Here is a 20,834-nt window from a genome sequence, read left to right on the forward strand (position 1 = left end):
GGGAACTTTATTGATGGTATTCAAGAGAGTAGGGAGGGCTCCCTAGGCCCCTCCTAATATTATGGGGTCTGGGATGGATCCTGAGGGAGATGCTCAGTGTTGGGGGCTGAGCTGGGACAGGGACTCCTCAGCAACTGAGGACCTCTCTCTTGCTGTCAGTGTCCTTACTGGGGTGGGTGGTCCAGGGTTCCTTACTCCTTGGAGGCCATGTAGGCCACCACCCTGTTGCAGTAACCATATTCATTGTCATACCAGGAAATGAGCTTTACAAAGTTGTCATTGAGAGCAATGGCAGCCCCAGTATCAAAGGGGGAAGACTGGGAGTTGCTGTTGAAGTCACAGGAAAACCTGGCCCTCAGTGTAGCTCAGGATGCCCTTTGGTGAGCCCTTGGATGCCTGCTTTACCACCTTCTTGATGTCATCATAATTGGCAATTTTCTCCAGAGAGCATGTCAGATCCACAACAGATACATTGGGGGTAGAAACATGGAAGGCCAAGCCAGTGAGCTTCCTGTTCCGTCTAGGATGACCTTGCCCACAACCTTGGCATCATCAGTGGATGCAGGGATGATGTTCTGGGCAGCCCCATGCCATCATGCCACAGCTTTACAGTGAGGCCATCCACAGCCTTCTGAGTGGCAGGGTAATTTTATTCCTGTATTCGTAAGTGATTTTGCTAGGTAATTTTATTTCTTCTACTGCCCCGTCATCTTTTATTAATATTATACTCACATTTACATTACTTTGTGAATAGTTTTGCCTTTTTCTGTTTTATGAGTTTATAACAGGTAGAGTGATATATATGATCCTTCAAAAATTTTAAAACTCAACCTAAAATATATAAACCCAATATTTTCTTTGTGGAAGGATTTGTAGGTGCTAATTTATTTTTTAATCAAATTGAATTTGCTTAGCTTTCAGTTTCTTATTTTGATATTTTGTATGTTGCAAGAAATGTGTTCATTTCATCTAAATTCTCCAAGTATTGTCATAATGTTTTAAAATCTTTCAACTCTGATAAATCTATATACCTTGTCCTGATTTGTAGTCTCAGTTGTAAGTCCATGTTCTTGTAGGAGGCTTGGCCAGTGCTTTATTTTTGTCTCTAACGTTTCTTGTCCATGCCTTCTTTTAGCTTCCTTGGTTAATATTGCCAGGACTTGTTGTCCTTATCCAACTTGTTACTCTATTTTGCTCTATCATTGATAATTAGCATTTCAAATAAATAACACATCAAGACTCATTTTCCTGGTTTGAGTTTCATCCTCTAAGTCTTAATAGGGAACTTTATAATTATCAGTCATTTATAAACATCTTACTTAAATGTTATGGATTCATTTGGGCTAGGAAATAAGTAACATCAATCAGAATTTGTAAGCTACAAAAATAGATATAGTCAAATACTTTCCACTCACCCCCTGACCTGCTGTAACCCACCCTTTTCATTCCTATCTAAAATAGTCCCAGTGTAAAAAGGACCAATGCCCTTCACAGAGCAGGTCTAGCTCCTCTACATTCCCTTTTGGTTTTGCCTTAGTTAAAGCAAGCACTTTCAATTCTGAAGTGTATGGGAAGTGTCTTCTTTTGCTCCCATTTGGCCACTGATTGGCAGCTAATTCCGTTTCAGTGTCGTAGAGGATAGCCCTCTGCTGCTGTGTCTGTGATGCCAGTACTTTAACCTCATAAATACATCTAAGTTCTATTCCGGGATGACCTTTCCCTGAGGCTGTGGGGTGTGGCCTTTCTCCCAATAGTTCCATGCCATTTGCTGTGTCCTCTGCTGTGCACTGTGGGTTATCTTGTCATGCTTTTAACATATCTTAAATTTAAGAAGATTGTTCCTTGGATCCTTTTTATTTCATAGATTTTGCTAATGTATCTAATAACAAGTTATCAAGGCCCGATACACTTCCTCCTATTTTTCCTCCAGTACACGTGTGTTTGTGTGTGTGTGTGTGTGTGTGTGTGTGTGGTGTGTATGTGTGTGGTGTGTGTGGTGTGTAGGTGTGTGTGTCTGTGTGTATGGTGTGTGTATGTGTGTGGTGTGTATATGTGTGGTGTGTGTGTGTGTGTGTGGTTTGTATGTGTGTGTATGTATGTGTGTGTGTATGTGTGTGTGTGTGTGTGTGGTGTGTATGTGTGGTGTGTGTGTGTGTGTGTGTGGTGTGTGTGTGTATGGTGTGTATGTGTATAGCAGTGAAGATCATTGAGGCTTTGTGATACAAAGCAGTGATCATTGCTCTGTACACTAGCTCTTTGTTCTGAGGGTTTGCGTTTACCTTTATGTCCACAGTATATCTATATCTAATTAATTTTTATGAAAAATGTGATGATTGTAGCTTGGCTCTTTTTTTTCTTTTTTTTTTCTTTTTTCTTTTTTTCAGAGGGGGACCAAACCCAGGGCCTTGCGCTCACTAGGCAAGTGCTCTACCGCTGAGCTAAATCCCCAACCCCAGCTTGGCTCTTTTTTAATGTATATTTAATTGTTCCAGAACCATGAGTTTTGAATTTTTTCATTGAATGGCTTTCCAGGCTTTGTAATGGTCGCTGGTAGTTTCTCTGGGTAATGTGCCGTTCATCAGGCTATACGTGTGGTCCTCGCTCAGTCTGTGCAGTCTGTGCCACCCTTTATAGCAAGTCCTGAAATCAGGACTCCTTCAGCCCTGCTCACTCCTTCGTACTGAGTTGGTAACAGTTTCGTTCCTGTAGACTGCTAGCAGCCCGTTTTGAAAGTCTGGAATATTTTAAGGGCACCAATGAAAACAAATGTAGAAAGAGGGATCAGAATGAATTCCTAAAGTATGTCAGTGTGCCATGGTGCAGAATGAAATTGGAATTTAGGAAAATATGTCAGCAAAGTTCTACGGTGCTTATCATGCTTCTGTTCCCTTCTTCCTTCCCTCAGTCTCTCCTTGTTTTCCTTTTAAAAACCTTCCATTGAGTCTAGTTACAACAAACAAACTGATGTGAATGGGAAATGATGACGAGATGATACTATACTGAAGTAAATTCACACACACAGTTGCCCAACTTTGTGGCATTGCCCGTAAACCTGCGACAGTCAAATCTTCACGCTGTGTGTACAGAATGAAGCCTGTTCACTGTATTCCTCTGCAACTCTGCCTCTGACCCCTGACCTTCCAAGTCCCCATTCCCCTGCCAACCCCATCAACATCCCTAGTGACCACTGTGTTGTTCGCTCTATGTATTGGAGTCACTGACATTTTTATATCTTGCATGTGAGTAAGGCGGCCCCGTGCTTTCCTCTTGTGTGGCTGGTCAGTTAGCGCCCTACTCTACTGGAAGATGCAGCCCATCCTCCTCCCTGCTTCTCCTGCTGGCAGATGTGCTGCTCCCTACTTCCCACTTTGAGCAATTCTCCTGTCTTCCAGCTGGGCCCTGTTATCATCTTACTCCTCCAACTCTAATTAGCTGTATATTAGGTTCTCGTGTATCCCTTCCATGGCTGAACCAGCTCATTCATTAGTTGTTATTTTCTGGGTTACTGAGCTGCAATGTGGCTGCTTTATTAAGCTCCCTTCTACTTTTACCTGTTTGCTTCCTCTGTGTTTCAACTGCATTAAATCATCCATTCTGTCTGCCTGCACCCATTGTCTTGCTGGTTTTGTCCCTAGCTCTTTAGTGAGTATTTAGTGTGTGTGTGTGTGTGTGTGTGTGTGTGTGTGTGTGTGTGTGTGTGTGTGTGTTTTCTGGACATGACAGGACTGATATGTCCATGAGGTCACAGCAGTTGTGGTTGCCTGTGTGTGTCTTGTTTTCTTCTACTCTCATGAGGCATAGGAATGGAACATTCATGAGAGTCTGGGCCTTTTGGGCAGGGAATCACTTAGACATCAACGTACATAAACTTGGTACACCAAGGGCTATGCCCGTAGTTCATAGTTGAGTAAATTCTAAGAACTTGATGTTGAGTATTGAAAAAGCAGGCTTCAGAAGAAAACTCACAGTAGCACCGCATGTGTATTATGAGCAGGTAAAGTTGGGCAGTGTGATGGCGGTTATGGGAAAATGTTCCTTGGGAACAGGGTTGAAGGACACAGACAGCAATCAACAAGGGCCCTGGGCGGGGATATGAGGACAAGTGAACATCTGACATGTATACTCAGTGGCCTGTGGAGTTGTCCCTTTGTGACTTCCCTCTTTATATCTCTGCCATCTGTCCACTCTAGGTTATTGCTGACATGGAGGCCCAAGTTCACAAGTTGAGGGAAGAGTTGATCAATGTGAACTCCCACCGGAAACAGCAGTTGGTAGAACTTGGTCTTCTTCGGGAAGAAGAAAAGCAGAGGGCTGCAAGGGACCACGAGACTGCTGTCAAGAAGCTAAAGGCTGAGTCAGAGAGGGTGAAAATGGAGCTGAAAAAGACGCATGCCGCTGAGACTGAGATGACTCTGGAGAAGGTGAGGAATGTCTGGTAGGACTTGGGTGAGGCCACAAGTGCAGAGGGAAACCCCACTGTACCTGCTCTGGTGTTTCATCTCTGAAAGGTGGTGGGCATGGGTATACTCTTCAGACTTAGAGGAGCAGTTTGAATATTTACTGTCTTAAGCACTGCAAAAATGCTATAAGGAACTACCTAACTCTACCCTTGACCTTTATGGAGGGATTCTCTGGGTTGTCCCCTTTCTTAGGAATTCAGTACAGTGATAGATCGGTCTTGTACACTGTCACAGACCGTGTACTGTAGGGATATTTGGCTTTAGCTCTGAATTTTCTCAAGTTTAGAATGAGTTGTGCATTTTCCGTAAACTGTTGTATAATAGGTGTTTTTAGACTTCATAGTTTCCCTTTAATAACACTAACATAAGTGACAATGTAGTCTCTAGGTTATTATTTTAGTAGAAATAAGTTCATAAATAAATTTCAATATAATATTTACACATTTGACTCAGATTATATTCAAGTTACAGTCTTGAATGTTCTTTTTAAAAGTTTAGATATTTATCAGGTAAAAAGCGAGTGGCTGTTCATCATAGCAGCTGTAATTGTTCCCTGAGCTCTTTCATTAATGCCAGTCTGTATAAAACTTGTAACAGATAATTTAAGAATCATCTAATTCTGTTCATTTTCTACTTCTCTTTTCCCTTTCTTTTTCTTTTTCAAGTAATGTTGAGCCCCGAAAGACTGCACACAATCACGCTAGGCAGCACTGCTCAGATTTCACAGACTGTGAGCCTCGGCCCTTGCCTTAGTGCCCGAATTCACATGGGAGTCAGATCTTAACACACTTTGCCCTTAGCAGAGTAGCTCTGCACTCACAACTAAGTAGTAAGTGTATTCTAAAGAGCTAAAAGTGTGCCTGGCTTCTCAGAAAACCAGTGAGGGTGCTAGTGTGGCAGCACATGTGTCCAAGAAGAATCCAGAGAGGAGGCCTCAGGGCCCCAGCCCAGATCCTGAGGTTGCCATGGGCTTTGCTGTGACTATGAGAAGAAGTGGCTTGCATGCTTGAACAGAGCAGTGGTGAGTGGTGTGATCTGACTTACCACTGTGTGAAATGGCATCTCTCCATATACAGTGCGTGAAGTAGGGTCTCTATAGGGACACTGGGTGAAGTAGGTTCTCTCCATGAACACTGTGTGAAGTAGGTTCTCTCTAGGGAGATTGTGAAGTGGGATCTCTCCATGAACACTGTGTGAAGTGGGATCTCTCCATGAACACTGTGTGAAGTGGGATCTCTCCATGAACACTGTGTGAAGTGGGATCTCTCCATGAACACTGTGTGAAGTGGGATCTCTCCATGGACACTGTGTGAAGTGGGATCTCTCCATGGACACTGTGTGAAATGGCATCTCTCCATATACACTGCGTGAAGTAGGATCTCTATAGGGACACTGTGTGAAGTGGGATCTCTCCATGAACACTGTGTGAAGTGGGATCTCTCCATGGACACTGTGTGAAGTGGCATCTCTCCATATACACTGCGTGAAGTAGGATCTCTATAGGGACACTGTGTGAAGTGGGATCTCTCCATGAACACTGTGTGAAGTGGGATCTCTCTATGAACACTGTGTGAAGTGGGATCTCTCCATGGACACTGTGTGAAGTGGGATCTCTCCATGAACACTGTGTGAAGTGGGATCTCTCCATGAAGAAAACAGACTAAGAGTAGGGCAAAGGAAGAAGGGGAAGACCAGCAATAAAGAACTACAATGATCAAAACAAACCAGGAGAGGCTTGGGCCTAAGAATTAGAGCAGCAGCAGGCTTGGTTTTCTTTCTTTCCTTCTTCCTTTCTTTTTTTTTAAGTTGACCAGAGTATGTTTGAAAGGTAGTGCTGACAGGATTTACTGTTAGTTTATATGTGAGAGAACAAAAAACAGCAAGCCTGGGGCAGTCATGGTGAAGTCTGTGGACAGATGGAATCGCTCTTTGCTGAAAAGAAGAGCATGAGAGCAAGAGGCGAGGCCCTGCAGGGTCCAGTCAGGCTGAGGTGCCTGGCTGAGGAGCAGTGTGCGGGATGCGGTGAGCCTGCATCAGAACAGTTCAGGTACAAATGCTGGTGTCCTCACACAGTTAACCGAGCTCTTGACTGTCGAGAGGCTGCTGGAGAGTAACTTAGAGCATACTGACGAAAAGAGAGCTTTAGACATTATCCTCAAAATGATCATCTTAAAGATTATGAAATAATAGACCACAAGACAAAAATGCATGTAGATGTATGGATATAAGTAATATAAGGGGAAATGCAAAACCAGAGGAAATTATTATCCATTGAGATGAAGATGCCATCTATATTTAAAAATTAGATATAAGCAAATTGAGGAATTCCTGACAAATAGATATGGAGTGTGGCATTCCAAGACATAGGAAAAACAAATTCAGTAAAAAACAAAACCATGTCCATGATATACAGGCAGATCCCAAGAGGGGCAGGTTGATAATGCTAGACTCTGGCTCGTGGAGCTCAGGGTCTTTACTACGTGGAATAAGTGGCAAGAAGCCACCAGAGATGCTGAGGAACGAAGAGTCAGGATCTGGGGATCACTGGGAGAATCGCTCTGTCAACAACCCTTTGATGGCATAGCAGCAGATAGAGGGTTGAAGGGAACTGGTCTAGCCCAGGAGAGATTCTAGAGGGCTTGCTAGAGGTATGTATGAGGGAGCAGAATGTCGCAACAAAGCAGAAAGGACATGGCGGTGAGTCGCTGCAGAGAAGGCACTGTGAGTCTTATTACAGGCAAGTTAACCTTAATCATCTACGAACATGGAAGGAGTCTTGAGGCTGCGGGAAGCATGAGTTCAGTTAGCGTTGCGTTGGACTGAGAGGGCGCCCAACCATGAGCTGTGGTGCTCACCGGCGATTGGAGGATATTTCTGGGCTCCTGAAGAAAAGGCAGGCCTGGAAAAAACAGATGTAGGAGTTGACTACAGAGAATGCCTGCCTCACAGCCTTGGGAGTGAGACTGCTCATAAGAAGGTGAGGAAGAAGGAGAAGCAAACAGACCATGAGGTGGAGGGCACAGACATTTCAGAGGTTAGGAGGTAAGTGTCAAAGAAGGGTCATCAAGGTAGCAGAACTCTGTACAGAATAACTTTTCATGAAATGCCAAAAAAGAATCTTTGGAAAGCAGGCCTGTCAAGAATTTGACAGAAAGTCAAGAAGGTTGAGGGTTGAGGAGAGGTCACTGTGTTTGAAACTGAGAAGTCCCTGATGATCTTGGACAGCACACTGAAAATGACAGTGTAGAGGCAAACCACATTTGCCAAAGTTGAGTGGGGCCTTTCGGGTGAGGGAGCCCTCTGTTGACTGGGAAACTGTGACATTAAAATCAGGAAGTTAGATTTTCAAAGAGCAGCAGGAGTGAATGCAGAGTCTCACTTTACAATGAGCGCATCATGAGCATTCTGAGCAGGAGAGGGGACTATTGGAGATAATCCAAGCTGGAGACTGGCAAGTGATGACTGATGGCAGGCTCTCTGGCAGCAGCAGGGTATGCAGCTGAGGGCCAGCCCACCTCAGACCTCAGCCACAAGGGAAAGAAGCTTGAGATACCAACCTGTTTCTGGAGTATGCCACTCTCTCCTGCTTCTGGGCCCTGTATTACCACCTTCTGCTCATGATGTTATATAGTTATCTAACAGCTGGTCTCCCTCCTCCTGCCTGCCCGGGAGGGTCCTTCCCCACATTCTTTATCTACAGGCTAACTTACTTAACTACCTCTTTTCTAATGTCTTCCTAGCTCATCTCATGCTTGCATTTGTGCTTGCTTGTTTGTTCTCTATTTCCTCCAACCCACCAGAGTGTAAGTTCCAGGAGCAGAGAGCCTTGTTCAGTTCAGTCACGTACCATTGATGCTAGAGAAGCCTGGCACCTGGTGGACACTCAGCACTAGTGTATACCGTGTGAGGGGCGAGACATGCCCATCACTCACAGGAGAAGCAGAAGGAGCTTTGATAAAGATAAAACCTCCATGATGGAACTTGAAAGGAACTTATAGGTAAAAAATCATGCATGATGCAGAATCATGTCTACTTGTGTCAGGAGTTTCAAGAAGCATGGAAGTGAGATGCATGGGAATACTGGGGTGCAGGACTATGCTCCACCCACAGGAGGGGTGGAGCAGTGTGAATGTGGAAGGATGGAGTTCCTAAAATGGACTGAAAATGTGAGTCAGGCAGGACAGCTGAAGTGAGCGCAGCCATTTGACCCAACATGAAGCTTCTCCAGCATGCTGGGGTCACGGGCACAGAGAAGAGAGCATGCTGGGGTCACGGGCACAGAGAAGAGAGCATGCTGGGAATCACGGGCACAGAGAAGAGAGCATGCTGGGGTCACGGGCACAGAGAAGAGAGCATGCTGGGAATCACGGGCACAGAGAAGAGAGCATGCTGGGGTCACGGGCACAGAGAAGAGAGCATGCTGGGAATCACGGGCACAGAGAAGAGGGCATGCTGGGAATCACGGGCACAGAGAAGAGGGCATGCTGGGAATCACGGGCACAGAGAAGAGGGCATGCTGGGAATCACGGGCACAGAGAAGAGAGCATGCTGGGAATCACGGGCACAGAGAAGAGAGCATGCTGGGAATCACGGGCACAGAGAAGAGAGCATGCTGGGAATCACGGGCACAGAGAAGAGAGCATGCTGGGAATCACGGGCACAGAGAAGAGAGCATGCTGGGAATCACGGGCACAGAGAAGAGAGCGCTCTGGAGAAAGGGGAGAACTAGACCCTGTGCAGACAGCCACTGTACTGTTTCAAAGTCTGTGGTAAAATCCAAGTAGTAGACTCTTGATCCTGAATTATTTGTCTTTCATACTAAGAAATGTTTTACTTAATTAGTAAAAACAAAAATTTAGCAATTTCAACTGTAAAAACTTGCCTGAACTAAGTCAAAAGCATACCTTGTGGAATATTACTTTTTAAAGCTCTAGGATCAAATATAGGGCTCTTCACAAAATATATTCATTAAGTGTTATATGAGTGAATCAAAGAATTCAGAATAGCTTAGTGTATGACAGTGTGTATCAATAAATTATAACTCATCTAAATTTGATTTTAATCCATTATAGATACTTTGAATAAGGCAAAATTTATCTTTGTATTCAAATATTCATTTGTGTCTCAAAAAATTTCCTCCATATTTCCTAAATAACCTAATCATGAAGCATATTTAGACATAATTTTGATATTTCTCTATAATTAATAAACATTTGAATTTCTTCTATGAAAATTTAAATCAGTACTAATAAGCTTAAAGTTTAGTTGCTAATCATTCTGCAAAGTTGCCAAATTCTTCTAACTCAATTATAAAGGTGAATATAGTGTTGGAAGATGTTTCAGTGGTCAGGGCACTTACACAAATATGAGGACCTGAGTTCAAATCTTCAATCTCTCCCTAGAAATCCAGTACAGTCATTCAGAACCATAACTCCAGTGTTGCAGAGTAGAGAAAAGTGGATGAACTGGGGCTCACTGGCTAGACTGCCAAGCTGTAATGGCTGCCTTAGGTCAGTGAAAGGCACTGACTGAAAGGAATAATACCATGGTAAGGCAGGACACCAGTGCGGTCCTCTGCATTAAGCACATGCACATGGGCATGCCCCACACGTGTGTACATACACGTGAAAGCTCAAATATTTGCTAGCAACTCAAAATCTAGTCAGAATCAAGATCTTACTGTTTACTGTAAATTTAGGTTCAAGGAGACGCAGACAGTAACTAGAATAGTATGCAGTCTAAGGAGTCCTATGTGTAAGCCTGGATCCCTGCAGTAGCACAGTATGAGGGTTAGAGCAACCCGAGTCTCGGGTCCTACCTACCTGTCAGCAGTGATCTCTTCCCTGGCCTTGAGTTACGGAAAACATGAAGTACTTCCACAAGGTCAAGTCCTTGAAGCAGAGAATCCAGGAGAACACATGATTGACGTTTGCAGAGTGAAAGTTGCTGTTTTACACTCTTAAAATCCGTCCATGCTGTAGGGCCCTCTGGGTGTTGAAGAGCAACACTGTGCTGATGGTAAATAATTTTAATGTCCATTACGGAAAACTCTTAGCTACTTGAAATAAAGGATGTTTAGAAAATAGGAAGAACAAAGAATTGTGGGAAGCTCCTGTCACTGACCCCCTGGGTTATAACCAGTGAGAGCAGCTGAATGTGTATGGGAATTAAGAGTCCAAGTTAGCTGCCTGAGACTCTTCCTGTTCTTCAGATTATGCTGAAGATTTTTCATTTGCCTTCTTTAAAATGATAACTTGTTTTATGGTATTTTATTTGTGAACATGGCATAATTGATTGTGTTGCTTAACTTTGAGATATTTGGGCTTTTAATTTTTTAATATGGATATTAGCATGTCCACAGATTTTTATCAACACTTTCAATTTTTCTTTCTCCTTAGTTAAAATTCCTATAAAATCATGAGGTCCTGTTGCAGTCCAGTAAGCTTAGCTTACCCTTCATCTCCCCTGTCGGGCATTGGTGTAGCTTAGTATGCCCTTAGCATTATTTGTATTTCCTTTATTATTTTACATTTTTGTGAAAAGCAGTTATCATCCAGAGACCGAATATTTATTCTTAATCTGTAGTATGTATTTTTCATTTTCTGTAGAATTGTATGTTGGTGCTTGTCTTAGTCAGGGTTTCTATTCCTGCACAAACATCATGACCAAGAAGCAAGTTGGGGAGGAAAGGGTTTATTCAGCTCACACTTCCACATTGCTGTTCATCACCAAAGGAAGTCAGGACTGGAACTCAAGCAGGTCAGGAAGCAGGAGCTGATGCAGAGGCCATGGAGGGACGTTATTTACTGGCTTGCTTCCCCTGGCTTGCTCAGCTTGCTCTCTTATAGAAGCCAAAACCATCAGCCCAGGGATGGCACCACCCACCAGGAGCTGGGCCCTCCTACTCTTGATCACTGATTGAGAAAATGCCTTAGAGCTGGGTCTCATGGAAGCATTTCCTCAACTGAGGCTCCTTTCTTTGTGATAATTCCAGCTTGTGTCAAGTTGACACACAAAACCAGAGAGTACAGTTACTTCTTTGGCAGTTTCTCTCCCTTATTTTTTTCATAAACACATATAAACTCCTACTTTTAGTGATAGAAGTCTTACCATTCTGGCAAATACTCTTGGTACATGCCTTTTAGTTATATGGTGTAGAAATGCTCTTATGTGTGTTGAGTCTAGTATTCCTGTCTTGCCCTTTTTATAAATGCTCACCTATAAATAATTGTTTTAAACTTAACTTTTTGATATTCTAAAATATATGGACAAATGATTTTCTGCAGTATACAAAATGAAAACCTCTTATGGATTTGACATACATTTACCAGGTTAGGTCCCCAGTCTATAATTTTAAATGATACCTGAAGGATTATTCTGGAAATCTGCCAGCCTAAAGTCATTAAAAGATTCTGAGCAACAATTCAACATCTTTTTCAAATTTAAGAAATGTCTCACATGGCATAATTACCCAAAGCTAAGGTCATAGAAACTACTCAGACCTTTGAAATTTATAATTAAAGGATTAATATTGACTTATAAAGACACTGTCATTTTAGCTTTAAAGGGATTTCTAATTTCAGTTCTTTCTTTGATCTTTTCCCTGACTTTTTCCTTTGATTAAAATTTTTAAATTCAATATTGAGATTTGTATAAATTGATTGACAAATAACACCCAGGCTAATCTACATTATATCCTCCAGATAATGAACTTAGAGTTGTCCTTTTCCTGTGGGTCTATGAGTTGTAATGGACTACTATGGCACCTCAAGGATTTGTGGAAGAAAAAATTTCACAATGTAAACTTGGAAAATCTAGGAATGATACAGAACTCAGATACAATAGATTAGTATTCACTTATGGTATGGTGTGGATTGTGTGCATGTTTGTGTATGTTTGTGTGCTCACATGTAGGGCTAAATATGTGAGTGTAACTGCATTATTTGAATGTATGTAAGTACATTTAGAAGCTAGAGGTTGTGGTCTGGTATTTTCCTAGATTGCTCTTATATTTTGAGGTAGCATCTTTTGTCACACCCGGATCTAGTCTGAGTACTTAGTTTGTTCTAGAAATTCCCTATCTCCATTTCCTGCCTGCTTGGATTATAAACAAACACTATCCTTACCTAGTTTTTACTGAATTCCGGGTATCCAAACTCAGGTCTTCAAGCTTGAGTGGCAAATGCTTTACCCACTGAGCCATCCCTCCAGTCCCTAAGGGCTAGAATTTTAAGTGTATGGGTGACTTCCATGGTAAGCCTCCTCTGAGTGCTGAACAAGTTATTTTGTCTTACTAAAAGCTAAGGTTTTTATCGTTTTGACAGGATACCAAGTCAAATATTTTAACTAAATTAGTTTATTATCACCTCTGTAACATGAGGCAATGTGTTCTTCTTGTTTATTTCCTCTTCTTTTCTATCCCTTTTTGAACATCACTTCTCAGTTTCCTACTTTATCCTGTTCCTGTGAAGCACCTGTCCCATAGGAAGTCCCCTAAATCAACACCAGAGTCATTTCTGAGCATTCATTTATTAAACAAAAGAGAAGGGTTTCTTTCCATTATGCTTTGTATACAAATGGTAAACATACTGAGAAGACCTCAGGGGAACAGTGCTTTTCTCAATAGCTTCCAAAAAAGGAGAACCGCTAACCAAGCAAGTGAATGACCTATATAGTAAAAACTTTACAACAGTGGAGAAGCCATCTGAAAATAGGAGGATCTGCCATGTTCCTGGACCTGTAGGAGGAGTACTGTGAAGATGGCCATTCTACCAAAAGTAATCTACAGTTTGAGCGTGACCCCTATCAAATCCCTACAGAATTCCACACAGAAATTGAAAAAAAACCTGTAAATTTATCATAGAAACACACACACACACACACACACACACACACACACACAAAGTAAACAAAAAACAACAGGATAGATTGCTAGGTAAAAGAATCTTGATTAATAAAATAACATAACGGCTGGGGATATCACTATTCCAGATTTCAAGCTGTGCCACAGAGTTATAGTTAGAAAAACAGCAGGGCATTGGTGTAATAACGCCAGGTTGAAATAGAATTAAAGACCTGGACATAACTCCATATACCCACAGACACCTGACTGATTGATTGATTGATTGATTGATTTAACAAAGAAGCCAAAAAATGTTCATTGGAGTAAAGACAGCATCTTCAGCACTGGCATTGGACAAACCTGATAGCTGCATGTAAAAGAATGAAAATTGAGGGGTTGGGGAGATGGCTCAGTGGTTAAGAACACTGACTGCTCTTCTAGAGGTGCTGAGTTCAATTTCTAGCAACCACACAGTGGCTCACAACCATCTGTAATGGGATCCAATGCCCTCTTCTGGTGTGTCTGAAGACAGCTACAGTATACTCATATAAATAAGTCTTTTTTTTTTAATTTTGTATTAGATATTTCTTTACTTACATTTCAAACATCATTCCCCTTCCTGGTTTCCTGTCCATAAGCCCCCATCCCCTCCCCTCCCCCTCCCCCATACTGGTATTCCCCCTATATATCCCCCTTATTGCCCCCATATTCCCCTGCACTGGGGGTCCAACCTTGGCAGGACCAAGCACTTTCTCTTCCACTGGTGCTCAAACAAGGCTATTCTCTGCTACATATGTAGTTGGAGAACTGGGTCAGTCCATGTATAGTCTTTCAGTAGTGGTTTAGTCCCTGGAAGCTCTGGTTGGTTGGCATTGTTGTTCTTATGGGGTTGCAAGCTCCTTCAACTCTTTCAATACTTCCTCTAATTTCCCCCAAGGGGGTCATATTCTCAGTTCAGTGGTTTGCTGCTAGTATTGACCTCTGTATTGGACATGCTCTGGATGTGTCTCTCAGGAGAGATCTATATCCGATCTGTTTCAGCATGCATTTTCTAGCCTCATCAATCATATCTAGTTTTGGTAGCTGTATATATATGGCCACATGTGGGTCAGGCTCTGAATGGCCATTCCTTGAGTTTCTGTCCTAAATTTTGCTTCCATATCCCCTCCTATGGATATTTTTTCCCCTTTTAAGAAGGAATGGGAGCATCCGCATTTTGATCATCCTTCTTCTTGAGCTTCCTGTGGTCTGTGGATTGCATCTTGGGTAATTTGAGCTTTTTGGCAAATATCCACTTATTAATGAGTGCATACCAAGTTTGTTTTTCTGTGATTGAGTACCCTCACTCAGGATGATATTTTCCAGTTCCAACCATTTGCCTATGAATTTCATGAAGTCATTGTTTTTGATAGCTGAGTAGTACTCCATTGTGTAGATGTACCATATTTTCTGTATCCATTCCTCTGTTGAAGGGCATCTGGGTTCTTTCCAGCTTCTGGCTATTATAAATAAGGCTGCTATGAACATAGTGGAGCATGTGTCTTTGTTGTATGTTGGAGCATCTTTTGGGTATATGCCCAGGAGAGGTATAGCTGGGTCCTCAGGTAGTAAATGTCCAATTTTCTGAGGAACCTCCAGACTGATTTCCAGAGTGGTTGTACCAGTCTTCAATCCCACCAACAATGGAAGAGTGTTCCTCTTTCTCCACATCCTCGCCAGCATCTGCTGTCACCTGAGTTTTTGATCTTAACCATTCTGACTGGTGTGAGGTGGAATCTCAGGGTTGTTTTGATTTACATTTCCCTGATGACGAAGGATGTTGAACATTTCTTTAGGTGCTTTTTGGCCATTTGATAATCATCAGCTGAGAATGTTTTGTTTTACTCTGTACCCCATTTTTTAATAGGTTATTTAGCTCTCTAGAGTCTAACTTCTTGAGTTCTTTGTATATTTTGGATATTAGCCCTCTATCAGATTTAGTGAAAACTATACTCACAATAAAAGAACTTCTGGGGGAATCACCATCCCTGACTTCAAGCAGTATTACAGAGCAATAGTGATAAAAAAAAAAAAAAACTGTATGGTATTGGTACAGAGACGGGCAGATAGATCAGTGGAACAGAATTGAAGACCCAGAAATGAATCCACACACCTATGGTCACTTGATCCTTGACAAAGGAGCTAAAACCATCCAATGGAAGAAAGATAGCATTTTCAGCAAATGGTGCTGGTTCAAATGGAGGTCAACATGTAGAAGAATGCAGATCGATCCATGCTTATCACCCTGTACAAAGCTTAAGTCCAAGTGGATCAAGGACCTCCACATCAAACCAGATACACTCAAACTAATAGAAGAAAAAGTGGGCAAGAGTCTCAAACACATGGGCACTGGGGAAAATTTCCCGAACAAAACACCAATGGCTCATGCTCTAAGATCAAGAATCGACAAATGGGACCTCATAAAACTGCAAAGCTTTTGTAAAGCAAAAGACACTGTCATTAGGACAAAATGGCAACTAACAGATTGGAAAAAGATAAGTCTTTTTTAAAAAGAATGAAAATAGATGTATATATATCACCATGAAAAAATTCAACTCCTAATGAATCAAGGACCTTAACATAAGACCAGATATTCAAAATCAAATCTGATAGAGGAATAGGCTTGAACATTCATAGTACAGGAAGAGGCTTTCTAAATAGGACACAGTGCAGGCACTAAGACCAACAGTTAATAAATAGGATCTTGTGAAGTAGAAGTTTTATGCATAGTAAAGGATACCATCATCAAGGAAAGATGTAGGCTAGGGAATAGGAAAAGATCTTTACCAATTAATTAAACACTTGGCAGAGAGTTCATACCTAGAATATACAAATAACTCAGATTGCTTCCATATTCGTTGTGCAAAGGGTCCATCTTACCCAGTGGGACTGCCAAGTTCAGTGGTAGTGGGAAGTCTCAGACAGAGGTAAAGCAGGCTGCTGTCTTCCACAGGGTTGCACGTTCCCTGTCTGCTGCTCTCCCTCCCTCTGCCTCTGCAGGAAGTTAAAGAGCACTCTTCTTCTCTGCAGACCCTGGGGAACAAATCAGTAGCCCCTGTCCTTGGAAGGTATAGGCCAGAGGACCAGGAATCCCAAGTTCATGCTTAACTATGTAATGAGTTCAAGCCAGTCTGGGATACATGAAAGCTTACCTCAGTACAAAACAAAACAGAACAAAACCAAAAGGTCCTGAAGTATATGTGAGTGAGTGTTTAATTTTAAATTAAGCATTGAAGTTTATAAATCAGAGAATCCTCATTATTCTCCAGCCTACCTTTCTAAAGTTCTGGTAAAACCACTTAAAAAATGAGGATTCTGCCCTTCATTAGAAGTCTCTGTTTGGGTGCCCGTAAGTGAGAAATTAATAGCAGAATAAGTGGAAATCTTTTAGGTTAATGCAGTAAAACATTTTGTTTTGACTTGGGAACTTACTTGAATTCATTTTTTTATCTTCAGGTTTTAGTTCAGATTGAAAGAGCTGCCATCAAATAACAGAAATAAGCACTTGTGGGTCATGCACACAAAGTTTTTGATTCTTGGAATGTTTAAGATTAACACTAAACTGAGTGTCTCTTTTACTTCTGTGCAGTGGACCTGAGAAGTACCCATCTCCTTGACTGGGACCTAGTCCTTGGCTAACATGACATAGGTCCCATGACATAGTGGTATAGAACATATACCACTAGAAATGATCTTAATTGTGAACACTTTTTGAATTCAGTGAACAAAATTTATTTACATTTTTATAACCTCATATACCACAAATCACATGGCTTTCTTTTCAGGAATGCAAAGATGGTTTGATATCAGAAACAGTTAGTGTAAGTCACTATATTAATAAGTTCAAAGAAAAATTTTTCACTGTTCCCTCTGTAATAGAGTGAGACCAAGTAAGTTTTTGTAAGTAAGTAAGTAAGTAAATAAATAAATAAATAAATAAATACATAAAATCCAGTGATAAACTAGACAGCAGCTTTTATTTCTCTCTCGTATAACAGTCTGGATTTATTAGGTGACTGCTGTGGAGGAGCCAGAAGAGGCAGGGAATACTGCTGTGAAAGATCACCTAAGCACCTAGTTTCTTGGTGCATATCTCTCACCCCCATGTAGTGATCCATCCCTGCATCAAAGGCTGGCTCTGTTTTCCAGCTAGTGAGGAAAAGTAGTCAAAGACAGTGAGGAAACTAGTAATTTCCTTTTAAGGAATTGCCATAGAATTTTCCTGTGTAGTTCTAAGCCACTGACAAAAACTAGGTTTTAGGATTACAGCTAAGAAAGCATGAGTCCTGTTGCCTTGCACAGTGCTAAAAGGCAGAAAGATGCTATCATTGGAAGAGGGAGGAGGATATAGGATATCATAAAGGAATAAGGAGATGAAGAACAACATACCCTCCCCCCCCCCCACACACACACACACTTTCTGCATTTGATACCTGTGTCGTATACAGCCCTGGTTAGTTAGGGTATGTCACAGTTATCTAACAGGAACTCTTGGCTGTAGGCTGTGATTTATATAGGTGACTTACATAATTTTAAGTTGTCTAATGTAACGATACAGATTAATATCTCTGAAGTACCAGGAACAGAACCATTTAAACTGCATGCCTATACTTCAATTCATTGAGATGAAGTTGTTATGGGCCATGTCAGTGTCTGGATAAAGGGATCACTAAAACCTGAACGGCCATTTGAAGACCCCGAGGCAAAAGGCAGAACTTGAATGGCCAAGGAGCAGCTTGAAGCAAGAGTGGTGTGTGAGCAGAGAGGACTAATTCGGATGGGACACCACCGGAGTTCCAGAACACTGATCTGTTCTTCATGGGAGACGAGGATTTGGATTTGACTCTGAGTAAAGGGAGACATGAGAACATTTCTCCTTGAAGGGAAAATCTAGCTGTCTGAGAACAATGTAGGAAGCTAGCTAAGAAGCTCCTTTGGTCATGCAGGTGAGAAATGTCAGTGGATGAGACCAGAGTGTAGAAAAAGGTGGTCAGATTCTAGGTGTATTTTGAAAATAGAGACATCATGGTACACACTGCAGAGCAAGACATGGAGAAGTCACCCACAGAAAGGCTCACACATGTGAACATGTGGAATGGTATGGTTGGATGACACTTTGTGTGATTTTCTGTCTTTCTAAATGTATATTATAGGTATTTTGTAAGCTGAACAGGGATATTTAGGGGTCACTGTCTGTTCATATTGTTCCCTGTCCCAGCCCTGGGATAGCTTCACCTGTTTCTGACCTTTCCACTCTAGAAGATCAAAATCATGGAGAAAAGAATGTGCTGGCCCATAGGCACTATTATGTGAAAACAAGCAAGGTGATTGTGATGTCACTGAGATGAGGGATTTCTCGGTAGTGTGACCCATAGATGTAAGTCACTTGTCAGGGTAAAGGCACATTGAAGAAAGGCACCATAGCTTTGCCTGCTCCATAGCCTTATGGTGTTGTCAGGCCCTGGAACTAACAGGGATAAAAGAAAAGAAGTGGAATGCCCCAACAGCCAAGCAGGCAGACAGAATGAGACCCCTGAGGGACATAGGACCATCCATCCCCAAAGAAAACATGGTAAGAATGAGAAACAGATACCTCAATGTCTGAAGTGGGGATTTTTAAAATACCCTAATTCTCTTAATAACCTAAATTAGACACACGGGTGATATGAACACAGCCCTCCCCATTAAAAAGATTAATTTTAGTGGGAGGGAGGCTTAATATTAGAAACAACCATCCTTACATTTAACTGAAATTAAGGTCATCATGTAACTTTGTTGCATTGAATTGCCTTGGAAACATCTAGGATAGCGTCTCAAAGTCAAGAGTGAATGGAAGGAATTGAGCAGAATTTTCTAGAAATGATAGGTTGTAAGCTAATTGTATTTACCTATTACTTAAATTTTTACAAAGTGGCATTGCCCAAAACAAAGTTTTGCTACAGTTTCATGCCTTTTGGAAAAATATTTGCATAATACCATTTCTTTTTTCTACCCTTTCTAATTTTTTGCATTTACTTTCATTAAATGAATATTAAATTGTATTTAAATATATGACAAATATAGCATTTACAATTTTATTACATAGCATTTTATCACCATAGCATTGAGTACACTTAAGTTGTGTGCAGTGGTTGCCATTTTCATCTCCAGAACACTTAATTTCACAAAACTAAATAGTCTCTTTTGAACAATAATTCACCATTAATTCTCCCCAGCCCTTGCTAACCACGACTCGAATTGTTTCTGTATATTTGACTCCTCTAGGTGTCTGGTACAAAAGGAATCATTCAGCAGATACCATTTTGTGACTGATGTATTTCACTTGATACTGGGGTGCCATAGCTTGTGTCAAAATTCATTGTGTGGATAGACCACATTTTGTCTATCTTTATATCTATTTATGGACATTTGGCTTGCTTCCACCTTTAAGCAATTATTAATGATTTGATGATGAGCATGGTTCTATAAATAACTACTATGGGTTTTAGGTTTAGTTTGTTTTATAACAAGATCATCTACATGATACAACAAGCTGAAATATAAAGGAAGATATAAAAGTATAAATATATTTCTTGTGACATAGTCATTTTGCTGTATTATTGTAGCTAGTCTTTGCTACTTTGGGGTTCTTTTCTTTCCCACCATTCATCTTTCACCCCTATCACTAGATAAGAGAGAAAGGAGGCTAGAGAGACAACACTCACACACACACACACACACACACACAAACACAGAGGGAGGGAGGGAGAGATAGAGAGACATAGAGAGAGAGAGAGACAGAGAGAGATCACTGAATCTAATTTCTCTCCTATTGTTTCTTCTTTGACCGTGACTACTAACAAACCTCAGCCAACCCCGTGAATGCCTATTCACTAGCCATGCCTATTGTGGCTCTATATTGTATACTACACATGCCTGTTATATACTCTATAAAAAGTTCCCAGAATCCCCAGCTCCGAAAAAAAAAAAAGTTCCCAGAAGTCCAAACATCACACAGTCTAGCAACTATCTGCAGCTGGCAGAACCATGCTTCTGCTAGAGCACGAGGCCAATCATAGTCAGCTGCTGCAGACAGTCTGAAACAGCCCACCTCCTTACACCTTGGAATAAAACAAAAGCACATGCTTCCAATATTTCAGTGTGTTTTAAAGAAACCAAAATCCTAGGATTCTCAAATCTGTCATTTCATTCTCCCTACCTTCTGTTTTAAGCCATTAATTGTGTTGTGTGTAGCAGGAAATTAGAAAGAGACATTTAAAATGAAATAAGCGGTTTCTAAATTAGTGACCCAAGTTTTCAGGAAACTTCTGCTCAATTCTAATCGTTACCTGTTTCAATGGTTTCCATAGCTTTTTATCTCCTGCAGATATATAAACAAATACTTACCCCAATGGAAAATTCACACTGGCTTCCATTCTGATGTTAACACATCCTTATAATATATAGGTTGATTTAATTCCACGGGTTTTTTTCTATAACACAATGTCTCTCTG

The 20,834-nt window shown here is 41.3% G+C and overlaps 1 protein-coding gene across 10 annotated transcripts in view; it reads left to right on the top strand.

Moving 5' to 3' along the window:
- Cep112 (centrosomal protein 112) overlaps nt 1-20,834 on the top strand; it is a 467,050-nt gene that overhangs the window by 269,412 nt on the left and 176,804 nt on the right. For all 10 annotated transcript variants that reach the window (XR_005489758.2, XM_063268762.1, XM_039085650.2 and 7 more), the window contains one exon: nt 4,191-4,421. Coding sequence is in view for 9 of the 10 variants with exons in the window: in XM_063268762.1 (XP_063124832.1) it covers nt 4,191-4,421 (231 nt within the window). In the remaining variant the exon portion in view is untranslated. The remainder of the gene's footprint in view (nt 1-4,190; nt 4,422-20,834) is intronic.

The sequence above is a fragment of the Rattus norvegicus genome, chromosome 10, assembly GCF_036323735.1.
Source record: "Rattus norvegicus strain BN/NHsdMcwi chromosome 10, GRCr8, whole genome shotgun sequence".
NCBI classification, from domain to species: Eukaryota; Metazoa; Chordata; class Mammalia; order Rodentia; family Muridae; genus Rattus; species Rattus norvegicus.